This window comes from Canis aureus, chromosome 3 (assembly GCF_053574225.1).
Source record: "Canis aureus isolate CA01 chromosome 3, VMU_Caureus_v.1.0, whole genome shotgun sequence".
NCBI lineage: Eukaryota > Metazoa > Chordata > Mammalia > Carnivora > Canidae > Canis > Canis aureus.
The window spans coordinates 41,580,532-41,602,540 of NC_135613.1; the positions used below are offsets into that span (position 1 = coordinate 41,580,532).

General features: G+C 42.1%; 2 protein-coding genes across 7 annotated transcripts in view; one reads left to right on the forward strand and one right to left on the reverse strand.

The window, feature by feature from the left end:
- DOCK7 (dedicator of cytokinesis 7) overlaps positions 1 to 14,077 on the reverse strand; it is a 219,246-nt gene extending 205,169 nt beyond the window's left edge. For 5 of the 6 annotated variants that reach the window (XR_013376384.1, XM_077892050.1, XM_077892049.1 and 2 more), the window contains exon 1: positions 13,469 to 14,077. Coding sequence is in view for 5 of the 6 variants with exons in the window: in XM_077892050.1 (XP_077748176.1) it covers positions 13,469 to 13,506 (38 nt within the window). In the remaining variant the exon portion in view is untranslated. The remainder of the gene's footprint in view (positions 1 to 13,468) is intronic. The other variant, XM_077892052.1, reaches the window with a different exon arrangement.
- ATG4C (autophagy related 4C cysteine peptidase) overlaps positions 12,695 to 22,009 on the forward strand; it is a 162,561-nt gene continuing 153,246 nt past the window's right edge. Inside the window, exon 1 of the mRNA XM_077892065.1 lies at positions 12,695 to 12,854. The gene's annotated coding sequence lies outside the window, so the exon portion shown is untranslated. The remainder of the gene's footprint in view (positions 12,855 to 22,009) is intronic.

A 22,009-nucleotide genomic window follows, 5' to 3' on the forward strand; every position in this document is an offset into this window, starting at 1 on the left:
GATCCAAAGACAGACATACAGATTAATGAAACAGAATTGAGTGTCAAGAAATAAACACATTTAGGGTGGCCTCAGTGGCTCAGTTGGCTCAAGTCATACTCCCAGAATTCTGGGCTCAAGCCCATATCGGGCTCCCTGCTCAGTGGGGAGTTTGCTTCTCCCTCTGCCTGATGCTCCCCCCTGCTTGTGCGTTGTTCTCTCTCTGTCAAATACATTTTAAAAAATTAAAAAAGAAAAAGAAGGACAGAGAGACATATAGTCACCTGGTTTTTGAAGGTACTAAGGAAATTCAATGAGACAAGAATTGTCTGAATAGTCAGAATAGTCTGCAACAGAGTGTTACAATAGAATAGTCACATGCAAAAGATGAATGTAAAGTTTTTTTATTTCCAAGTAATCTCTACACCCAATGCAGGGCTCGAACTCACAATCCCGAGCTGCACGCTCCACCAACTGAGCCAGCCAGGTGTCCCACAAAAGATGAATTGAGATCCTCATTTCACATCATACACAAAAATTAATGCAAATAAAAAAAATTAATGCAAATGTACCACAAACCTAAAGTAAAAGCTAAACTAGCTAAACTATAAAATCTTGTAGAAACAGAGAAAGAAATCTTGCCAGTCTTAGAGAAGAACACCAAAATCATGATCCTTATAAGAAAAAAAAAAAAAAACTGATGTATTATTGGACTTCATCAAAATTTAAAATCTCTGTGCTTCAAAATTCACCATTAAGAAAATGAAGAAACAAAAGCAAGGGGCGCCTGGGTGGCTCAGTGGTTGAGCATCTGCCTTTGGCTCGGGTCTCGATCCCAGGATCCTGGGATCAAGTCTAGCATCAGGCTCTTTGTGGCAAGTCTGCTTCTCCCTCTGCGTATGTCTCTGCCTCTCTCTGGGTCTCTCATGAACAAATAAATAAAATCTTTTTTTAAAAAAGAAGAAGAAACAAAGCAGACAAGGAGAAAACATTTGTAAATCATATATCTAATAAAAGACTTCTGTTCTGAACATATAAAAAAAAACCTCCTACAACACAAAAACAAGATAAATAACCCAATTTAAAAATGAGCAAAAATGGGACGCCTGGGTGGCTCAGTGGTTGAGTGTCTGCCTTTGGCTCAGGACATGATCCCAGGGTCCTGGGATCGAGTACCACATCAGGCTCCCTGGAAGGAGCCTACTTCTCCCTCTCACTCTGCATATGCCTCTGCCTTTCTCTCTCTGTGTCTGTCATGAATAAATAAAATCTTAAAAATAAAATAAAATAAAATAAAATAAAATAAAATAAAATAAGATAAAATAAAAATATAAATATAAATAAATAAATAAAAATAAGCAAAAGATAGGAATAGATAGGGATGCCTGGGTGGCTCAGCAGTTGAACATCTACCTTTGGCTCAGGGTGTGATCCTGGGGTTCTGGGGTCAAGTCCCTCAACCCCACGACTATGTCTCCACCTCTCTTTCTGTGTCTTTCATGAATAAATAAATAAAATCTTAAAAAAAAAAAAAGATAGGAATAGATAATTTACCAAAGAAGATATGTGAATGAAAAAAAAAAAAAAGAAGAAGAAGAAGAAGATATGTGAATGGTCAATAAGTACAAGAAAAATCATCACAAATCATTAGGGAAATGCAAATCAAAATCACAATGAAATTTCACTTCACAGTCATTAGAATGCCTACAGCCAAAAAGAAAGCAATTAAGTGTTAGCCAGAATGTGGAAAAATCTGAACTCTCAAACACAGCCGATGAAAATGTAAAATGGTGTAGTTGCTGTGGAACAGTTTGGCAGTTCCTTAAAAAATTCAACATAAAATACCAGATGACCCAGCAATTCCATTCCTAGAAATATACTCACAATAAATGAAAACAGGGGACTCCTGGGTGGCTCAGTGCTTGAGCATCTGTCTTTGGCTCAGGACGCGATCACAGGGTTCCAGGATCAAGTCCCGCATCGGTCTCCCTGTAAGGAGCCTGCTTCTCTCTCTGCCTATGTCTCTGCCTCTCTCTGTCTCTCATGAATAAATAAATAAGATACTTTTTTAAAAAAGAAATGAAAACAGGTGTTCAAAAAAAAAAAAAAAAAGGCTTGCACATGAATGTTCATAGGAGCACTATTTACAATGGCCAAAGGCAGAACAATCTAAATTTCCATCAACTGATGAATAAACAAAATGTACTACAGACTTGCAATGGAATATTACTCAGCCATAAAAAGGAGTGAAATACTGCTAAATGCTACCACGTGGATGAATCATGGAAACGTTATGCTAAGTAAAAGAAGCCAGGCACAAAGGGCTGCATAGTTCAGAAAAGGCAAATCTAGAGAGAGAGACAGACAGACAAAAAGTATATTAGTGCTTGCTTGGGACTTGGGTTAGGAATGGAGAGTAAATGGGCACAAGGGATTGGGGGAGGAGATGGAAATGCATCTGAAATTGGATTGTGGGTGATAATTGCACAACTCTCTAAACTTACTAAAAAATCACTGAAGAGTACACTTAAAATGATTTATGGTATGTAAAGTGTAACTAATAAAGATGTCTTAAAAAAAAATATGGGTATGGCTGTAACTGCTCTATGAAGATAAGAGGAAGAAACTGCTTTTCAGACAGAGAAAGAAGGTAAAGACAGAGAAAAAAAGGAAAGCTGGTCTTACACCCTTAGTCTCCTTACTACAATCCCTTAACTTCAGCAAAGTTTATGAAAATCATTAAATGGCTGATATGAGTGCAGTTTTCTGGTCTCAGAGGATAAATGAAAACACCTCATGATGCTGCAGGAGTGTAGCAGAAAGGAAGCCAAAACACAAAATCCAAGCCAACCTCCTCGTGAAGGCTGAGATGGCGTTAAGGTCAGAACTACACTTAAAGTTAAGGAACAGGGACCCACAGCTGCTTCAGGTTACACTGCCTTTTTTTTTGTATTTCTGTATTCACCAGTTACACTTAAACTTTAACAGGTAGTACAACTAACTATATTGCTATATATTTAAATAATTATAGTGAGGCTGAACAAGTTACAATGCTTAATTTTTTTTAATTTTTATTTATTTATGATAGTCACAGAGAGAGAGAGAGAGAGAGAGAGGCAGAGACACAGGCAGAGGGAGAAGCAGGCTCCATGCACCAGGAGCCCAACGTGGGATTCGATCCCGGGTCTCCAGGATCGCGCCCTGGGCCAAAGGCAGGAGCCAAACTGCTGCACCACCCAGGGATCCCTACAATGCTTAATTTTAAATAATACCAGTCATTTTGTTTGACCAGCATTTACCCACCCACCCCCCCTCTTTCTTTTAGTTAGAAACCCCTTCTTTCTTTTTGGTAAGGAACTCATTACTTGATATTGGGTGGGGCTGATGCCTTCACATCTCTCCTCAAGCCAAGAAGAATGACATGTGACCCAGGAATGGCCAGCATCCCCTATATCCCTAAACATAGCAACTGGTTCAAGCAAGAACATGTGTCACAAGCCAAACCAATAACTGAGTTCCTCAATCTTTTCTGCCAGAACTAAATGGTAGGATTTGAGCTTAACTCTCATTGCAACCATTTCATGGAAAGTCTATCAAAGACACAAAGATAAGAGGATACAGATATCATCTGTAACCCTGGACCCGATATATTCAGTTATAAGCAAATTAATCTGACTAGAGTTTCTGTCAAATGCAACCAAAAAGTCTCCTCTCTAAAAAGCCACTGAAAAAGTAGTGACACATCTAGACTGCTTGCCAAAGGGCTCTATATATCTATATGATGCAACCCAGAAGTGAAGTTCACTGTATGAGGAGACTGAATTGATCAATGGAAAACAAGATGCAAGAGAAAAGCAGGTAGATAAAATTTCTTCTTCCAGACTCCTATCTACTCATCATGTGAGAAACTGTTCCTCTGTCCAAAGATACCCTGTGTGACCAAGCCAGCATACCTGCCAAACAATCTCTCTCCAGCTCCTTGTGAAGCAGTGCCCAACAAGATAAAATATCACCTTACATTGTTTCCCATCTCTGCCTCACTTCCCTTTTCTGTTGATGTCCTGGGATTATGTCTCCCAAATAAACCCTCAACTCTTAATCCTTGTCTCAGTCTCTATTTTCTAGGGAACTCAGATTATTTTTTTTTAAGATTTTATTTATTTATTCATAGACATACAGAGAGAGAGGTAGAGACACAGGCAGAGGGAGAAGCAGGCTCCATGCAGGGAGCCTGATGTGGGACTCAATCCCGGGACTCCAGGATCACGCCCTGGGCTGAAGGCGGCGCTAAACGGCTGCGCCAACAGGGCCGCCCTAGGGAACTCAGATTAAAAGGGTATCTACAAAAAAACCTACAGCAAGCATTAGGCTTACTATGAAGTGAAACATAGAAAATAAAGCTTTCTCTCTGAGATCATAATAAGCAAAATGAGGATGCTCAGTATTAATACAATGTTAAATAGAAATGGCAATAATCTACATTAGATTATTCCAAGATAACTGTCCACAGAGCAAGACCAAAATGTAAATCAGCTATAAGGTTTGGAAAGGAAGAAACAAAAATTCATAATTTCCAGATGATACGGCTATCTACATAGAAAATAGAAAATTCACATATATTTTTAGAACTGACATGAGTTTAGCAAGGTATACAGATGGAATATCTAACAAAAGATATGCAACAACCTTACAGAGATTATAAAATCTTGTTGTATGATATAAGGAAGACCTAAATAAATGAAGAAATACACCATGATCAAGGCTTGAAAATTCAATATTATAAGGACATCATCTCTCTGCCAAACTGATGTATAGATTCAATGTAATCCCAGATTCTAATACGACTAGAGATTGCTTGTTTGTTGGTTGGTAAATTCTAAAATATACAAGGAAATCAAAGGACTAAGAGAAGTCAAGATACTCTTTTAAATGATGTGGGTGTTATTCTATCAAATTGTTTTTTTTTTTTTAATCTTTATTTATTTATGCTAGTCACAGAGAGAGAGAGAGAGAGGCAGAGACATAGGCAGAGGGAGAAGCAGGCTCCATGCACCGAGAGCCCGATGTGGGATTCGATCCCGGGTCTCCAGGATCGCGCCCTGGGCCAAAGGCAGGCGCTAAACCGCTGCACCACCCAGGGATCCCAACCAAATTATTTATAATTGGTGAAAATATATATAACCAGGCCAATGGAACAAAAGACAAAGACCTACAAATAAAGAAGGATACACAATCTATTACAGAGGTGGCAGGGCAGGTCAACAGGGAAAGGATAATCCACATGGAAAAAAACTAAAATTTCACACCATACACATATCAAGTCCAGGTGGAATATAAGATATAAAGGAGACAACTAGAAGGTTTATGATAATATAGATGAAAATCTTAATGACCACAGGGTAATAAAATATTACCTGTTTTTGAAAATATTATTTTTTAATTCGTTTGAATAGAATTATAGTGTATGTTGTATTTTTTTTTGTCTTGCTTCTTTTGCTCAAAATTATATCTGTGAGATTCATAATGTTACAAGCAATTGGAGTTCATTTTTTTCCTTGCTTTATATTATTTCATTGTATAAATATAGCATGATTTTCCATTCTACTAGGTAGACATTTGGATTGTTTCCAATTTTTGGCTATTTGAACAATGTTCCTTTGAATATTCCTATACATATATTCTGGTATGCATGTGTATGAGTTTCTCTAGGGTATACTCAAGTATGGAATTGCTGGTCCTTAGGTATTCTTTATTGCTGCTCATAGAAGTTGTATTTATCATAGAGTTTATTAGGTAATGCCAAACTGTTTTGTAAGATAGCTGAAGAAACACACACTCCCACAATACTGTTGCTGTACATAGTTGCCATTACTTCATATTGCCCCCCACCCCTCTGTTGTGTCTCTCATGAATAAATAAATAATATCTTTAAAAAAAAAGAAAAGCAAGGAAATAGTTATCACAAAAGTAAGGACAGTGGATTGGTCTGCAGAAAAAGGTAAGATTTAGAAAAGAAGAAAAGGATATATCAAAAAGAAAAAAACAATGGAACACTTAGAGTTGGAAATGAGTAGAGCATTTGTGGGGGCACAAGGAAAACAATAGATTGATTGGTCTAAAATATAAGCTAGATGGCAACCCGGATGGCTCAGTGGTTTGGCACTGCCTTCAGCCCAGGGCCTGACCCTGAAGACCCGGGATCGAGTCCCACGTCAGGCTCCCTGCATGGAGCCTGCTTCTCTCTCTGCCTCTCTCTCTCTCTCTCTGTGTCTCTCATGAATAAATAAATAATAAAAGATACTAAAAACAAATATATATATATTATATATATTATATACATAATATATAATTCTATTCAACAAATATATATATTATATATATTATATACATAATATATAATTCTATTCAACAAATATATATATATATTATATATAATATATATATATAAGCACGAGAATAAAACAGTAAGAGAAGGACCAGATTATAGAAGACTTTTTTTTTTTTTTAATTTTATTTACTTACTTGAGAGAGAAAGAGAGAGAGAGTATGAGCAGGGGGAGGGGCAGAGGGAGAAACAGGCTCACCTCTAAACTCGAGGCAGGGCTCCATCCCAGGACCCTGGGATCATGACAGAAGCAGATGGCAGATGCTGAACTGACTAAGCCACCGAGGCGCACCTATAGATGACTTTAAAATGCAAGCATGAGTTTGGGTTTAACACTGTTGAAAGTCACCACATATTCTTGAACAAAAGATGCCATGATAAAAGCTGTATTTTAGGGAAACTTCATTTGCAACACATTTGAATTACAGGAGGTAAGAGACTAAATCAGCTCCAGCTACGCTGAGGTCATCTAGAAGTGGGATAATAAAAGATGCTCCAAGGTGGCATTCATTCAAACACGTCTTACATATCCGGTTTAGACCAGATTGTGTGCCCAACACTAGAGATAAAGACACAGAGCAGTCATCAAAGAGCTTAGAAAAGAAATATAAAGTACGGGAAAATATGGGGCATGAGGGTGAGAGCAAGAAAAATTAAAAAGACAACCCCCCCTCCCAAAAAAAGTAGCTCATGAAATCAGTGATGAAGAAAAAAGTCAAAGGCTCCTAATCTTCAAGCGTTCCATAATTCAAGTACACAGAAAGTACCATGGAAAGCACAGCCATATGGCCCAAGGACTGACGAGAACAAGCAGAAAGTGGTTGTGACTGTACCACATACGTGTGAGAAATGTGACTAGGAAAAAGGAATGACTGGTTGGCAGCTAGATTCAATGGTTCTTTGTTTTATGATGAGAAAGGCAAAATAAGTCTTACAGTTTAAGGGAAACATCCATAAAAAGATACAGATTGAGGATGCTAGAAAGGAAAGAAAAATTTATGAGATCAAGGTTCTGAGGGAGATGGCAAGGTAATGAGGTTCAAAGCCAAAAAAATAGGTAAACTTTTAGGGATGGGATACCTTACAGGCTCAGGAGAAAGATGGTTAAATGACATACAGGAACAACAGCATGCCAAGGTTATAATGGATTCATGTTAGATGATCCAAAACTTTTCAGTAAAAGATGGGGTAGGGAAACAAAGATGTTAATAGGAGAAATTATTTAGCGTAAACCTCATTTCAAATAGGAAGATATTCATTAATAAAAGATCAACTCTGCAGCATTCTGCTCTCCCTCCAATACTAATCTGCAGCTCAGGGGTTAAGTAAGAGGTTGGACATTCGGCCTTAAGAGTTTGTGAGATGGGGCACCTGGGTGGCATCTGCCTTCTGCTCAGATCCTGGGAGTCCCTGCAGGGAGCCCGCTTCTCCGTCTGCCTATGTCTCTGCCTCTCTCTGTGTCTCCCATGGGTAAATAAATAAAATCTTTTAAAAAAACAAAAAAAGAGTTCATGAGATAAGTACGACAAAAGGCCAAGGAGGTATATGTGTCCAAAGTGATTTTTTAAAAAGGCAGTAATGAAGTAGTTGATATTATGTGGAAAGAATTTCTTTGATAATGAAGTAAACGAAGTAGACTGAAAGATTGGGCCTATACAGCTAGAGTTATGAACAGATTCAAAACTAAGAAAGAAAATGAGGTTATAAATAAGCCTATATCTAGGAAATACTACTTATGTAATAAGGTTTTCCTCAAAAATAAAAATCTGATGAAAGCCTTTCATTAAATTCTGCTTCTCAGGCAACAAAACAATACCAAATTAACAAAGGAAAGATTAAGTATGATAAGGATAACTTTGAAGATGCTAACTGTAGCACTGTTAGAAAATCTGGGACTACCTCAGAAAATATTTTGCCGGGCAGCCCAGGTGGCTCAGTGGTTTAGCACCTCCTTCAGCCCAGGGCCTGATCCTGGAGACCCGGGATCAAGTCCCACATCAGGCTCCTTGCATGGAGCCTGCTTCTCCCTCTGCCCGTGTCTATGCCTGCCTCTCTCTCTCTCTCTCATGAATAAATAAATAAAATCTTTAAAAAATAAAATACTTTGCAGAAAGAAAAAACAGTCAAAAAAAGTGTAAGATCTGAAATCAGAGGACTAGGGTTTGAATCCCAATTGAGGCAAACAATTTCATGTTATGTAGGCCTCATTTCCTCATCTGGACTATGGGAATAATAATAATTGTAAATAATATAGGATGGCAACCCGGGTGGCTCAGCGGTTTAGCGCCGCCTTCAGTCCAGGGTGTGATCCTGGGATGGAGTCCTACATCAGGCTCCCTGCACGGAGCCTGCTTCTCCCTCTGCCTGTGTCTCTGCCTCTCTCTCTCTCTATCATGAATTAATAAAATCTTTTAAAAAATTGTAAATAATATAGAATAATAATAGCAACTAATATTTGTTGAATGCTTATTACTTTTCAGGCACAGTTCTAAGTTTTTTTTTCATGTAATAACTTATTTAATCTTCATGATGATCTACAGATGCTTTTATCCCCATTTTACTGAAGAGAAAACCAAGACAGGGAGATTAGATCAACTGCCCAGAATAATATAGCTATTATGTGGTATAGGCAAAATTTCAACCTGTGCAATATGACCTCGTGCCTATTTTCTTTACTACATTCTTCCGCCTCTCTGGGTAATAAAGATGAGGAATGTAGTAAAAAGTGCTTTAAGTGTATCCAAATGTTCATCATTACCGCTGAATAGCAAGTAACAGGACAAAATAATCCAAACAAAATCATTAATCTACAGTAAGCATTCCACAAATTGTACCTATTATATGCTAGGGGGGTGACTCTTTTGGGAGTAATTAACAACCCACTGGCCTTGTCCTCCAAAAGTACAGGGAACAAACAATAGGCAGTAATTGATATGAACAAAATATACATGCTGCTTTTCCATGATAACCTGAGGTAAGTAGCACAATCAGTGATAAAAAAAAAATAAAGAGCTTTGGACGCCTGAGTGGCACAGTGGGCTAAGCATCTGACTATCGGTTTCGTCTCAGGTCCCTGATACCAGGGTCAGGAGACACAGTCTGGCATAGCACTCCTGCTCAGCACAGAGCCTGCTTAAGACTTCCTCTCCCCCTTTTCCTGCCCCTAACTCTAAAATAAATAAATAAATCTTTTTAAAAACTTAAAAAATAAAAAGCTTTGAGAAATCACAAAATCAGAGCCTCAAAAAATAACAGCACTAAATGCAAAGGGTTAGGAAATAACTGAGCCAGAAAAGAAATCAGAAGTAAAGGTTCTGGAACCATCATAGAGCTTTATTTATTTTTTTAAAGATTTAATTTTTTTAATTTTTATTTATTTATGATAGTCACACACAGAGAGAGAGAGAGGCAGAGACACAGGCAGAGGGAGAAGCAGGCTCCATGCACCGGGAGCCCGACGTGGGATTCGATCCAGGGTCTCCAGGATCGAGCCCTGGGCCAAAGGCAGGCGCCAAACCGCTGCGCCACCCAGGGATCCCCATCATAGAGCTTTAAAAGAAGAAAAATAAGGCTTCAAATAGCACGAGGCTTTTCACAGAGCAACAAATTTCATATATGCACGTCATGAAAAGACATCACTTCCAAGAGATCGTCCTACACCACATTATAAATATTGTAATAACAAAAAAATAATTGATCCTGGATACTTCCGGAGAAAGCACTGTTCTAAGCATTTTACAGGTACTGATTTTTTAATTCTTACAACTCTGTAAGGTAGGTCCTACGATTATCCCCAGTTTATAATAGGGAAATGAGGCAGAAGTGAGGTAAAGCAATTTGCCCAAGTTTATTCCATGAGGGCCAGTGCTAGAATGTCAACCCCAAGCAATTTATCTGCAGAGTATGTGCTATACTTCCTGCTGTAGGAAACTAAGAAGCAGAACAAGAATTTATTCACAATTATTATACAGCTAGGACACCTGGGTGGTGTCAGTTGAGCGGCTGCCTTCAGCTCAGGTCCTGATCTGTGGGTCCTGGGCTGGAGCCCCGCATGGGGCGGTGGGGGGAGAGGGGGACGGACCTGCTCAGCAGGAAGTCTACTTCTCCCTCTCCCTCTGCCTGCCCCCAATCCAGTGCACACACTCTCTCTCCCTCTCAAATAAATAAATAACATCTTAAAAAAGAAGTATTATTAGGCCATATTTGGTAACAAGAATGAAAGTACCTTTCAATCGCAATAATTCACCATCTATAACAGTTCTATCCTTGGTCTTCCCTCCAAATTAATAAATTAATATGCCCATTCCTCCCATACTATATCATCTACTCCTCTGGCTTCAATTACAATCTACTTGCTGATGATTCCCAAATCTATTGACCTCCAGCCCAGTACCTCTTCTGCATCTTACACATCACCAACCTAATAAATATTTCTTTCAATGCTCAATCATCACCTCAAAATCAACATGCCCAAAACAGAATCATCATCTCCTTCCCACCTCATCTCCCACCCTCAAATTCCTTCTTCTTCCTGTACTCCCTTACAGGATGGACCACTTCCGTCATCCACCTGGTTGCCCAAGTCAGAAACTTGGATGTCATCCCAGACTCCTCAATCTTCCTCACTTCCCACACCCAATCACCAATCACCTTCTAAGTATCTCTCCAATCAATGCAAGTCTCATTTCCATTGCTTTACTTACTTTGACAACTTCACAAGGCTTATTATTTTGAATTTTGTGTTATTTTGTGATACTTTCTTTTTTTCTTGTATTTTGTTGTCTTACCTGAGCAAAAACTCCAAGAATGGAGAACAGATATCATATATATTTCATATCTAACTCCCTAATGTGTAATTTCCTGATCAACACGTGTTCTCAGCAAAATCTATTTCTATCAAAGAGAAATTAATACTAAGCATGTATGTCAAGTAGTACATTTTTTCAATGGCATTGTTTTTTTTTTAATATTTTATTTATTTATTCATGATAGACAGAGAGAGAGAGAGAGAGGCAGAGACACAGGCAGAGGGAGAAGCAGGCTCCATGCAGGGAGCCCGATGTGGGACTCGATCCCTGGTCTCCAGGATCCTGCCCTGGGCCAAAGGCAGGCGCTAAACCGCTATGCCACCCAGGGATCCCCTCAATGGCATTGTGTTCAAAAACAAGACCCAGTTATTTTACAAAAAAAAAAAAAAAGAACAAAAGTGATAATTTCCTATTATATTAACTCTATCACAACTCCCTAGGGTATGTCAATTATTGCTAAGTGTTCAGTGATAGCTACTAAAGGCCATGCACCATGCTAAACTCTTCACACAAATTATGTACTTAATGTTTACAATGTTATGAACAGGGTACTGTTACTATACCCATTTTCCATAAGCCTAAAACTGGAACTTAAGAGAGCTTAAACAATTTTTTTAAGATTTTATTTATTAATGAGAGACAGAGACAGAGAGAAAGAGAGAGAAAGAGAGAGAGATGCAGAGACACAGGCAGAGGGAGAAGCAGGCTCCATGCAGGGAGCCCGACGTGGGACTCGATCCCTGGTCTCCAGGATCAAGCCCTGGGCTGAAGGCGGCGCTAAACCGCTGAGCCACCCGGGCTGCCCGAGCTTAAATAATTTGATCAAGGTGCCAAGTTAGAAAAATAACAGGACTTGTGAACCCGTGGCATAGCCTGAGACCAGTCTCTCTCTCTCTCTCTCTCTCTCTCTCTCTATATATATATATATATATATATATATATTTTTTTTTTTTTTTAAATAATCTCTACACCCAATGCAGGCAAACCCACAACCCCTTGCTCAATCGTCCCTTGCTCCACCGACCAAGCCAGCCAGGAACCCCTTACTATTTTCCCTCTTAAGGATAAAAGGACATATGTGTTTTGAAGCTCGAAAGAAAAGAATAATTAAGCACAAAGCTTAAATCAAAAAGATGTCAGTTTTAAACGAAAAACGTGCCCCGACAGAGTAACGCTATGGAAGTCCAGGTAGTTAAGAAAAAAAAACTGGTCGGTCCAAAAATCGACAAGAAAGATCAGCAAACTACAAAGATCCAGAGCCACTGAAATAAAATTGTCCAAAAAAAAAAAAAAAAAGAAAAGAAAAAGTAATGCATTCGAATGCTTCTTTTCTCGGGACATCATAATAAAAGCAACACGGTCTAGTGTCTTACGCCTTCGTGTGTTTCACAAGGAGAGTCGACAAACGTTAGAGTCCCCTGCCGCAGTCGTTCTGGGTGCTAGCGACCCACCCGCCACCGGCAGGTAAAAGGTTCGGAAACCTCCAGCGAGACCGCGGGCTCACTTCCAGCCTCGTCACGCAGGAGCCAGAGGGCCGGTGTCCGAGGAGCCCTGCCCATCATCCGCCTTCGGCGGGCGCACAGGCGGGTTCCCAGGCGACAGACCAAGGGCAGGCTTCAGCCCTACGATCCGTGGGGATCCGGCAGCTGCAGACCACAGGCTCCCAACTTTTCACTCCGACCGTACGTTTTATTGGATTCCGTGCAGGGAGCCCACTTTGCAACGCGGAGCCTCCCCGCTGCGAGCCGAGGATTCGGGGGAGAGCTCCCGGGAAGGGGTGGGAGGCGTGAGGACGCGGGTGGGGGGCCTCCTCCGGCCCGGAGCCCGCCGCGCGCGCCCAACCTTTTGTTGGGGAGGAAAAGAGGGCGGACCCCCGCGCCTCCGCCCGCTAGGGGGCCAGCGGGGTGGGCGGGGAGAGCGAGGGCGCGACACGCCGCGGCGGCCCCAGGCCGGCCCGGGGGTGGGGACACAAAGAATTCGGGGAGCGCCGAGCGGCGGCCCGACGGGCTCCCCCAGCCGGCCTGCGAGGAGCGGCGGCCGAACTCCGGGCCCGGGGAGCTGGGAGCGGGGAGCCGGGAGCCGGGGAGGCGGCGGAGGCGGGCGCGCCGGCGAGCCCGGGGGCCGGGGCTGCAGGGCGGCGCGAGGCCTCGGCGGCCCCCTCCGCCCGGCCGCGCACCAGGCCGCCGGATCCCCGCGCCCGCGTCGCCACACCCACCCGCCTGCGAGGCCCGGCTCCGGGGGGCTCCCGGCTCTTCCTCCCGCGGCGGCGGCGGCGGCGGCGGCGCCCGACATTTACCTGCTGATCTTCTGGGCAAAGGCGCGGCGCTCGGCCATGGCTGCGGCGGCGGCGGCGGCGGTCTGGGCGCGGACGGGCGGGCGCGTGCCTCCTCGCTCGCGCTCCCTCCCTCGCGGCCTCCGCCAGTCCCAGCTCCGGACCCGGGAGGCTGGGGCTGGCGGCCGGAGCCGGGAACGAGCCCTGCCGTAATGCTCCTGAGAGGCGCGCAGCGAGAAACCGCCCCTCCCCGCCCTCCCCCCGCCCCGCCGGCGCGCCAAGCCCCGCGGGATTCCCGGGCCTCGGAGCGCAGCTGCGGCCGCCTGGAGCCCCGGGAAGAACCGGGCGTGGAGGGCCGCGGCGCCCCGCTCCCGGCCGCTTCGCCGCCTCGCTGCCGCGGGGAGGGACACACAGGCACAGAGGGGCCGGCGACTTGGCGAGGCAGAAAAACAAGATTGCAGAACGCGTGGGGAGACCGGGGGGGAGGCGGGAGGGGGAGCTTGGCTTTCCCGAAAAGGAAGGGGAGGAAATGGAAGATGGGCTTTGCCGAGGGGGTTGTGCTCGCCGCCCGGGATGGCCGGGCCCTGGTTCCTGCAGCGCCCACCTCCCAGCCCTTTTGGAAAGCACTTTCTGTTCTGCTCTGACCTTGTGAATGGGGTCTGACCACAGAAAGGATGGGTTTTCTTGTAGAAAAGGACCTAAAAAAAAAAAAAAAAAAAAAAAAGACCTTTCTCCTAAAGAGGGAACAGGGATAATAGTTGGCTTGTGGGGCTTAGCCAGGCACAGATTAAAGTTTTACGTGCGTGATCTTAATCGCCACAACTCTTTGAAGTGAGTTCTTATTATCCTCATTTTAGAGACTAGGAGATTGGTTCAGAAAAGCTAAGCGCCTGGCCCCAGGTCACGCAGATGTTAACCTCTTCAACTGAACTTCAAACCCAGAGCCCAATCCTTTCCTTTAAGATAAGAGTTTCTCCGTTAACAATACTCTTCCCGAGACTATTACAACCCCCCCCCCCCCTTGGGACCTCATTTTCCATTTGTGAATGTTGGACTAGATGGGTTCCAATGTGCTTAACCATTCTGACAGTCTATTGAATAGTCTATACCTTTACCACTCAAAATGATCTTGCCTGTTTTTTTTTTTACGTTACTACTAACCAAATTTGAGACTTTATTGATATTTTACCAGTTTTTCAATAATGTTCTTTTTCCATCTGAGGATCGCACATAACATTTAGTAATCATGTCTTTAGTTTCAATTGGTCAGTGACAGTTTTTACTCTTTGCTTGCTTTGCTTCATGATCTTGACAGGTTGTTGTTTTTTTTGTTTTGTTTTTTTTAATTTATTTATGACAGTCACACAGAGAGAGAGAGAGAGAGAGGCAGAGGGAGAAGCAGGCTCCATGCACCGGGAGCCCGACGTGGGATTCGATCCCGGGTCTCCAGGATCGCGCCCCGGGCCAAAGGCAGGTGCCAAACCGCTGCGCCACCCAGGGATCCCCGTTTTTTTTTTTTTTAATTGCAGTTCGATTTGCCGACATATACCATAACACCCAGTGCTCATCACCCAGTCACCCCAACCCCCCCACCCACCTCCCATTCCACTACCCCTTGTTCATATCTCAGAGTTAGGAGTCTCTCATGTTCTGTCTCCCTCTCTGATATTTCCCACTCATTTTCTCTCCTTTCCCCTTTATTCCCTTTGACTGTTTTTTTATATTCCCCAAATGAATGAGACCATAAAATGTTTGTCCTTCCCCGACTGACTTACTTCACTCAGCATAATACCCTCCAGTTCCATCCACGTTGAAGCAAATGGTGGGGATTTGTATGATCTTGCCTGTTAAATCTTATAAATCAGGGACTAGCAAAAATCATGTCTTCTCATTCTGTTGTAATACCAAAGAGTCTAGAATGTTTGAGTCCTAATGCCTATTTGATGATTACTGATGTTATGGTGAAACTAGAAAAAAATATCTCAGTTTCTTGTAGTCCCTTTACTCAAGTATTGCCAGCATTTATGTGTATTTTTTTATTATGTTCTCTCTGTGTCATGGTGAGGTACGCTGGATACTTGTTTTCCTCTCTTTTACAGTTGGAAAATCTGTAGCATAGAGCCATTTGCTCAGTCACGCACTGAGTCAGGGGTGAAAGCCTCAATTAGTCAGATCCATAACTTCCTGTCTAGTTTTCTAAACACTATGGAAGGCTGTATTTTGTATGACAATGCACATTCCAGTAAAGATAATCCATTCAAAGAGGATTTTTGTGTAACTTCCACTTAAATGTATAGCCCACCTAGATATTCTAGAGAACACAAAGCTGAACTTTGTGAACTAAACTCAGTCCTGCTATCAGGAAGTTTGAGTCCATTGGGAAAGATGAAACAGCTATTCAAAGAATTGCAAGTCAAATCCAACAAAGTATCTTGTCCTTGATAGGAACTCCATCATATTCTATCACTTTCTTAGTATGTGACCTTGGGCAAGTTACTTCACCTTGACTCTAAAATGAGGGGAATACTTGTAACTACTTGAAAGATTATTGTGCAGATTCATTGGGTTAATTCATATAAAATTCTTAGAACAGGGCCTAGCATATGGTAAACACTATATGTACTACTTGCTGCTGTTATTATTATCACTGTTATTATCATTATTCAACTTAAACTTGTCTTGGGTGCTTGATAGTCCCTGAAGCATTTGTCTGCTCTCATGCTCCCCACCAGATGTTGTATGCCTTTATCTCTGCTCTCCAAACATCTTTTCACTACTCTCTTAGAGAACTGACCACATTCTGCTTTTGAATGGTTCTTTGTATACATGACTCACTAGTTGCCAAAGTGTCTGAAAGGACATTGCATGCACTGTGCAGCTTGCTGGGAACATTTAGATCAGGAAGAGGACAAGCAGGACCAAGCTGTAAGCAGGGTAGACAGAGTCTGGGAAATACTCCAAGCTAGAGTGGTGGCCCCCACCTCTGGGGAAGAGCTGGCAGTCACAGACAAGTCCAGTGTGTGTATATATCCATGTCACACAAGGGTCCAAATTCAGGGAAATGCATGGAGTTCAACAAAGGGAGTGACCATGGAATTGCTTTGGCTCACACCAGTATCCATGCTCACCATATTATCCCTGAACGTACACACACCCATACCAGTCTCAATCCACCATACTTACATGGAGCTGATTCCCTCACCTCCAGTTTCAAGGATGAACATAGGCCTAAGTCTGGCCAAGCAGAGCAGCATATTCCCCTGGCTTCGGTGACTGGTTTAGGATAGGCACATGAATCAAACCAAGACAAATGGGCCAAATCAGAACTAAAAAATTGTATTTGCTGTACCAGGGACCTCGATCTAAAGGCCTGCCTGAGAGGAAAGCCAAACACAGCTGAGATAAAAGGAAAAATGGATAAAGAGGGCAGCCCCGGGTGGCTCAGCGGTTTAGCGCTGCCTTTGGCCCAGGGTGTGATACTGGAGACCTGGAATTGAGTCCCACGTCGGGCTCCCTGCATGGAGCCTGCTTCTCCCTTTGCCCGGTGTCTCTGCCTCTCTCTCTCTCTCTCTCCCTGTATCTCTTATGAATAAATAAATAAAATCTTTAAAAAAGAGCTCCTTATAACATAACTTGAGCCTTGGACTTTGCAGTTACATGAACTAATAACGCGCTGGGGTTTGGTTTGGTTTGGCTTGGTTTTTGTTTTTTCATGAACTAATCTGAGTTGGGTGTTCTGTCATTAGCAATTGAGTCTTAATACAAGCCTTCATTTAGTCAACTAATACCACAAGGCCCCAGAGAGACAATGATAAATAAGACACTTTCAGGGCAGCCCAGGTGGCTCAGCGGTTTAGTGCTGCCTTCAGCCCAGGGCCTGATCCTGGAGACCCGGGATCGAGTCCCACATTCGGGGTCCCTGCATGGAGCCTGCTTCTCCTTCTGCCTGTGTCTCTGTCTCTCTCTCTCTGTCTCTCATGAATATATAAAGTCTTTAGGGGATCCCTGGGTGGCGCAGTGGTTTGGCGCCTGCCTTTGGCCCAGGGCGCGATCCTGGAGACCCGGGATCGAATCCCACTCGGGCTCCCGGTGCACGGAGCCTGCTTCTCCCTCTGCCTGTGTCTCTGCCTTTCTCTGTGTGTGACTATCATAAATAAATAAAAATTTTTAAAAAATTTTTTAAGTCTTTAAAATAAAATAAAATAAAAAATAAGACACTGTTTCAGAATCTGACTGAAAAGATAAGTGAGTAAACAGTATGTTTAAGTGCTAAAACAGGAAAAATTCGGGAAAGTCCATATAAATTTTAGATAGCATCAATTCTCAGCATTAAGTGAAGACTAGATTATAACCAAAGTGTTCATTTTACATGGTGGTAAAAACTGGATGGAGTTTAACCCTATGTTTAACCCTGTTAAAACTAGAAAGCTGGGTGGAACCCTGGAAGCACCAATGACCCTGCAGTTTACTGGGATCCAGAACAAACTGAAATTCCCCACTAATGGGAAGACACTTGCAAAGAAACTACTTACCAAGGGCTAGGACTAATGTGGCAGAGTAGCCTAAAAGTAGTGAACACCTCAGGGCAATTATCTCATTACGTATACACAGTGTTCCAAAAAAAAAAAGTATACACAGTGTTCTAAAGTCCTTCAATCAGAAGATTTAGGAACATGGCAGGGAAAAAGTAAAATGGGAGGATTATATTAGTTTCACATTCTAATGGATACCAAGTTCAAGTTTCCCCCTTTAATAAAGGACTAAGAAGGATTATGGTTGTGGCAAGGTCAAGATTTTTAAGGCCACACTACAAAAGGCAAAGTTTTTGTGTCATAAGGGATAAAGTTATGGCTTTGCAGACAGAATATGTTCTCCTTGGGAACTTTTGGGGAGTGGTTCCCTTTCTACGATTTGGATTTTTTTGAAGCACCACTGTATTGATGCAGAGAGATTAACATAGGACCCCCTCTTAGAGGCTATTAGAAGGCCAAATGAGTGTGGCCTGGAGGAAAGGAGGACTGGGTTTACCTCAATCCCAAACTGAAGCCTAGGAGTTGGGTACAAAGTCCAAGCTAAGGATGCTTCTGTTGGCTTTGTCCTGTGTCACTCACTCTCTCTTAATACCTAGCAAAAGCAGACACCTGGGTGGCTCAGCAATTAAGCGTCTGCCTTTGGCTCAGGGCGTGATCCTGGAGTTCCAGGATGGAGTCCCACATTCCGGCTCCCTGCGGGAACTTGCTTCTCCTTCTGCCTAAGTCTCTGCCTCTCTCTGTGTGTGTCTTTCATGAATAAATAAATAAAATCTTAGGGAACCCTGGGTGGCGCAGCGGTTTGGCACCTGCCTTTGGCCCAGGGCGTGATCCTGGAGACCTGGGATCGAATCCCACGTCGGGTTCCCGGTGCATGGAGCCTGCTTCTCTCTGTGACTATCATAAATAAAAAATTTTTTTAAATTTTTTAAATAAATAAAATCTTAAAAAAAAAACTAACTAAAGGGACAATTCAGGGATCCTTTACCTGGCCACACTTCACAACTAATAGCACCCATGTTTACCCAGTTACAATGCTTACTACACTATGCAGTTATTGCCTAATCTATGTCCCCCATCAGACTTGATCTCTTATTCACCATTGTATTTTCAGCATATAGTACACAGCATGATCCATTATAATTACTCAATAAATGTTCCTGGGTGAATAAATGCTTTGGACTACAGTATTCCTGAGATCCTGCCTTAATTTACATTTCCCCAAAAACAGAGCTTCAGACAAGGACTTGGAAGCAGGTAGTCTATTAAGGAAGTGATCCTAAGAGGCTGGAATGAGGGACTAGAGAGAATGGAACAGAGAAGGGAAAGCCAGTATGTGTTGTGTTATTGTGGGCAATGAGGCTCAATCCGCCTGTGACTCTCTGAAGAACTGTTGAATATCCACTTCAGAACTGTCCCTCTGAAGTTGAGTATTTGTTTAGCTAACTAAATGTATACTTCTAAATCCCTTTGTTGAAGGCTGACCCTGAAGACATTAACTATTCCCGGACTCCATGCTGCAAAAAGCTGAGAGATTATTGGCTTCCAGTGGGAAGCCATCCTGTACATAACTGTATACCACAGCTGCAGCTAGTCAGAGATGAGCTGTGGGAAGAAGACAAAGCATCAGTAGCATCTACTACAGACCCCTGAAAGTGATGGAGAGACTAACAATCCTACAAGAATAAAATGTATTTGGCCCTAATGGTTCTGCTGCTTTACAAAGCTGGAAAGGGCCAGAAGACCAGGTTATTCCAATGAAATGACCTATAATGCAGACACAGTGTCCATCTGACAAATGAACCCATAATATGTCTTCCTGAATTAGTTGTGTTTCAAGGTAGTCAGTCATATTTGGTGACGGAAAGTTCTCTTACAAAAATTTGAGCTAACAAATGAAGTAATGCAGATTCCGGTATAATAATGAATCTAGACTTCTGCTGTCCACGAGAGTAACCACTTGCCACATGTGACCATTTAAATTTAAATTAATTAACATTTAAAATTCATTTTTCAGTTGTATTAGGCATAGTTCAAATATTCCCTAGTTGCATATGGTTAGAGGCTACAATGTTGGACAATATACAGATAGAGAATTTCCATCATTAGGATGCCTGAGTGGATCAGCAGTTGGGTGGCTGCCTTCGGCTCAGGTCGTGATCCTGGGAACGGGATAGAGTCCCACATCGGGTTCCTGCAAAGAGCCTGGCCCTCTGCCTATGTCTCTCTCTCTGTGTGTCTCTCATGAATAAATAAGTAAATCTAAGAAGAAAGAGGAAAGAAAGAAAGAAGAAAGAAAGAAAGAAAGAAAGAAAGAAAGAAAGAAAGAAAGAAAGAAAGAAAGAAAGAAAGAAAGAAAATTTCTTTTCTTCCCCTGAAGGGAGTCCAGTGTGGGACTTGAAACTGGGACTCTGGGATCACGCCCCCAGCCAAAGGCAGACATTCAACTGCTGAGCCACCCAGGTGTCCCAGACATTTTTTTAAAAAAGATTAAAAATATAATAAAAACAGCAACAAAAATTAAATGGGACATAACTAAAATTAAAAACTTTTATACATCAGGGACGCCCAGGTGGCTCAGTGGTTTAGCACTGCCTTCAGCCCAGGGTCTGATTCTGGAGACCCCGGATCAAGTCCTGCGTCGGGCTCCTTGCATGCAGCCTGCTTCTCCCTCTGCCTGTCTCTGCCTCTTTCTCTGTGACTCTCATGAATAAATGAATAAAATCTTAAAAAAAAAAACAAAAAACTTTTACACATCAAAGATCCAAACAAGAAAGTGAAAAAGCAAGGCAAAGAATGGGAGAAAAATTTTGCAAATCATTTATCTGACAAGAAATTTATATCTAGAATATATCAATAACTCTTATAAGTCAAAAATAAAATGAGAAATAATTCAATTTTTAAATGGACAGTTTAGGGGCACCTGGGTGGCTCAGTTGGTTAAGTACCCAACTCTTGATTTCCACTCAGGTCATGATCTCAGGTCAGGATTGTGAGATGGAGCCGTGAGTCAAGCTCTCCACTGGGCATGGAGCTTGCTTAAGATTCTCTCTTTCCCTCTCCCTCTGCCCTTCCCCAGTAAGTAAGTAAGTAAGTAAATAAATAAATAAATAAATAAAATGAACAGTTTCAATAGACATTTCTCCAAAGAAACTATTCAAATGACCAATATCCATATGAAAAGATGTTCAACATCATTGGACATCAGAGAAATGCAAATCAAAACCACAATAAAATACCACTTCACATCCTCTAAGGTGATTAGAATCAAAAGGGCATATATTAATAAGTGTTGATGAGGATGTGGAGAAATTGGAATCCATCATAAACTGTTGGTGGGAATATAAAATGGTATAGCCATTTTGGAAAAGAGTCTGGCAGATCCTCAGAATGTTAAGCATAAAGTTATCATGTGACCCAACAATTCAATTCCTAGGTATATACCTGAGAGAAATGAAGGCTATGTATATACTTAACCTGCATGTGAATATTTATAACAGTATTATTCATAATAGCCAAAAAATGGAAACCCCAAATGCTCGTCAACTGATGAATGGATAAACTGTAATTTATCCATACAATGGAACATATTATTTAGCAATAAAAAGAAATAAAGGGCAGCCCAGGTGGCTCAGCAGTTTAGCACTGCCTTTGGCCCAGGGTGTGACCCTGGAGTCCCGGGATCAAGTCCCGTGTTGAGCTCCCTGCATGGAGCCTGCTTCTCCCTCTGCCTGTGTCTCTGCATCTCTCTCTCTCTCTCTCTCTCTCTCTGTATCTCACGAATAAATAAAATCTTTAAAAAAAAAAGAAAAGAAAAGAAATAAAATACTGATATAGGCTACAACATGGATGGTCCTTGAAAATACTATGCTAAGTGAAAGGAATCAGACACAAAAGGGCCACAAGTTGGATAATTCCATTCATATGAAATGTCTAGAATAGATAAATCCATAGAGAAAGAAAGTAAATTAGTGGTTCCCGGGGGCAGAGAGAAAGGGAGAATGTGAAAAGACTGCCAATGGGTATAGGGCTTCTT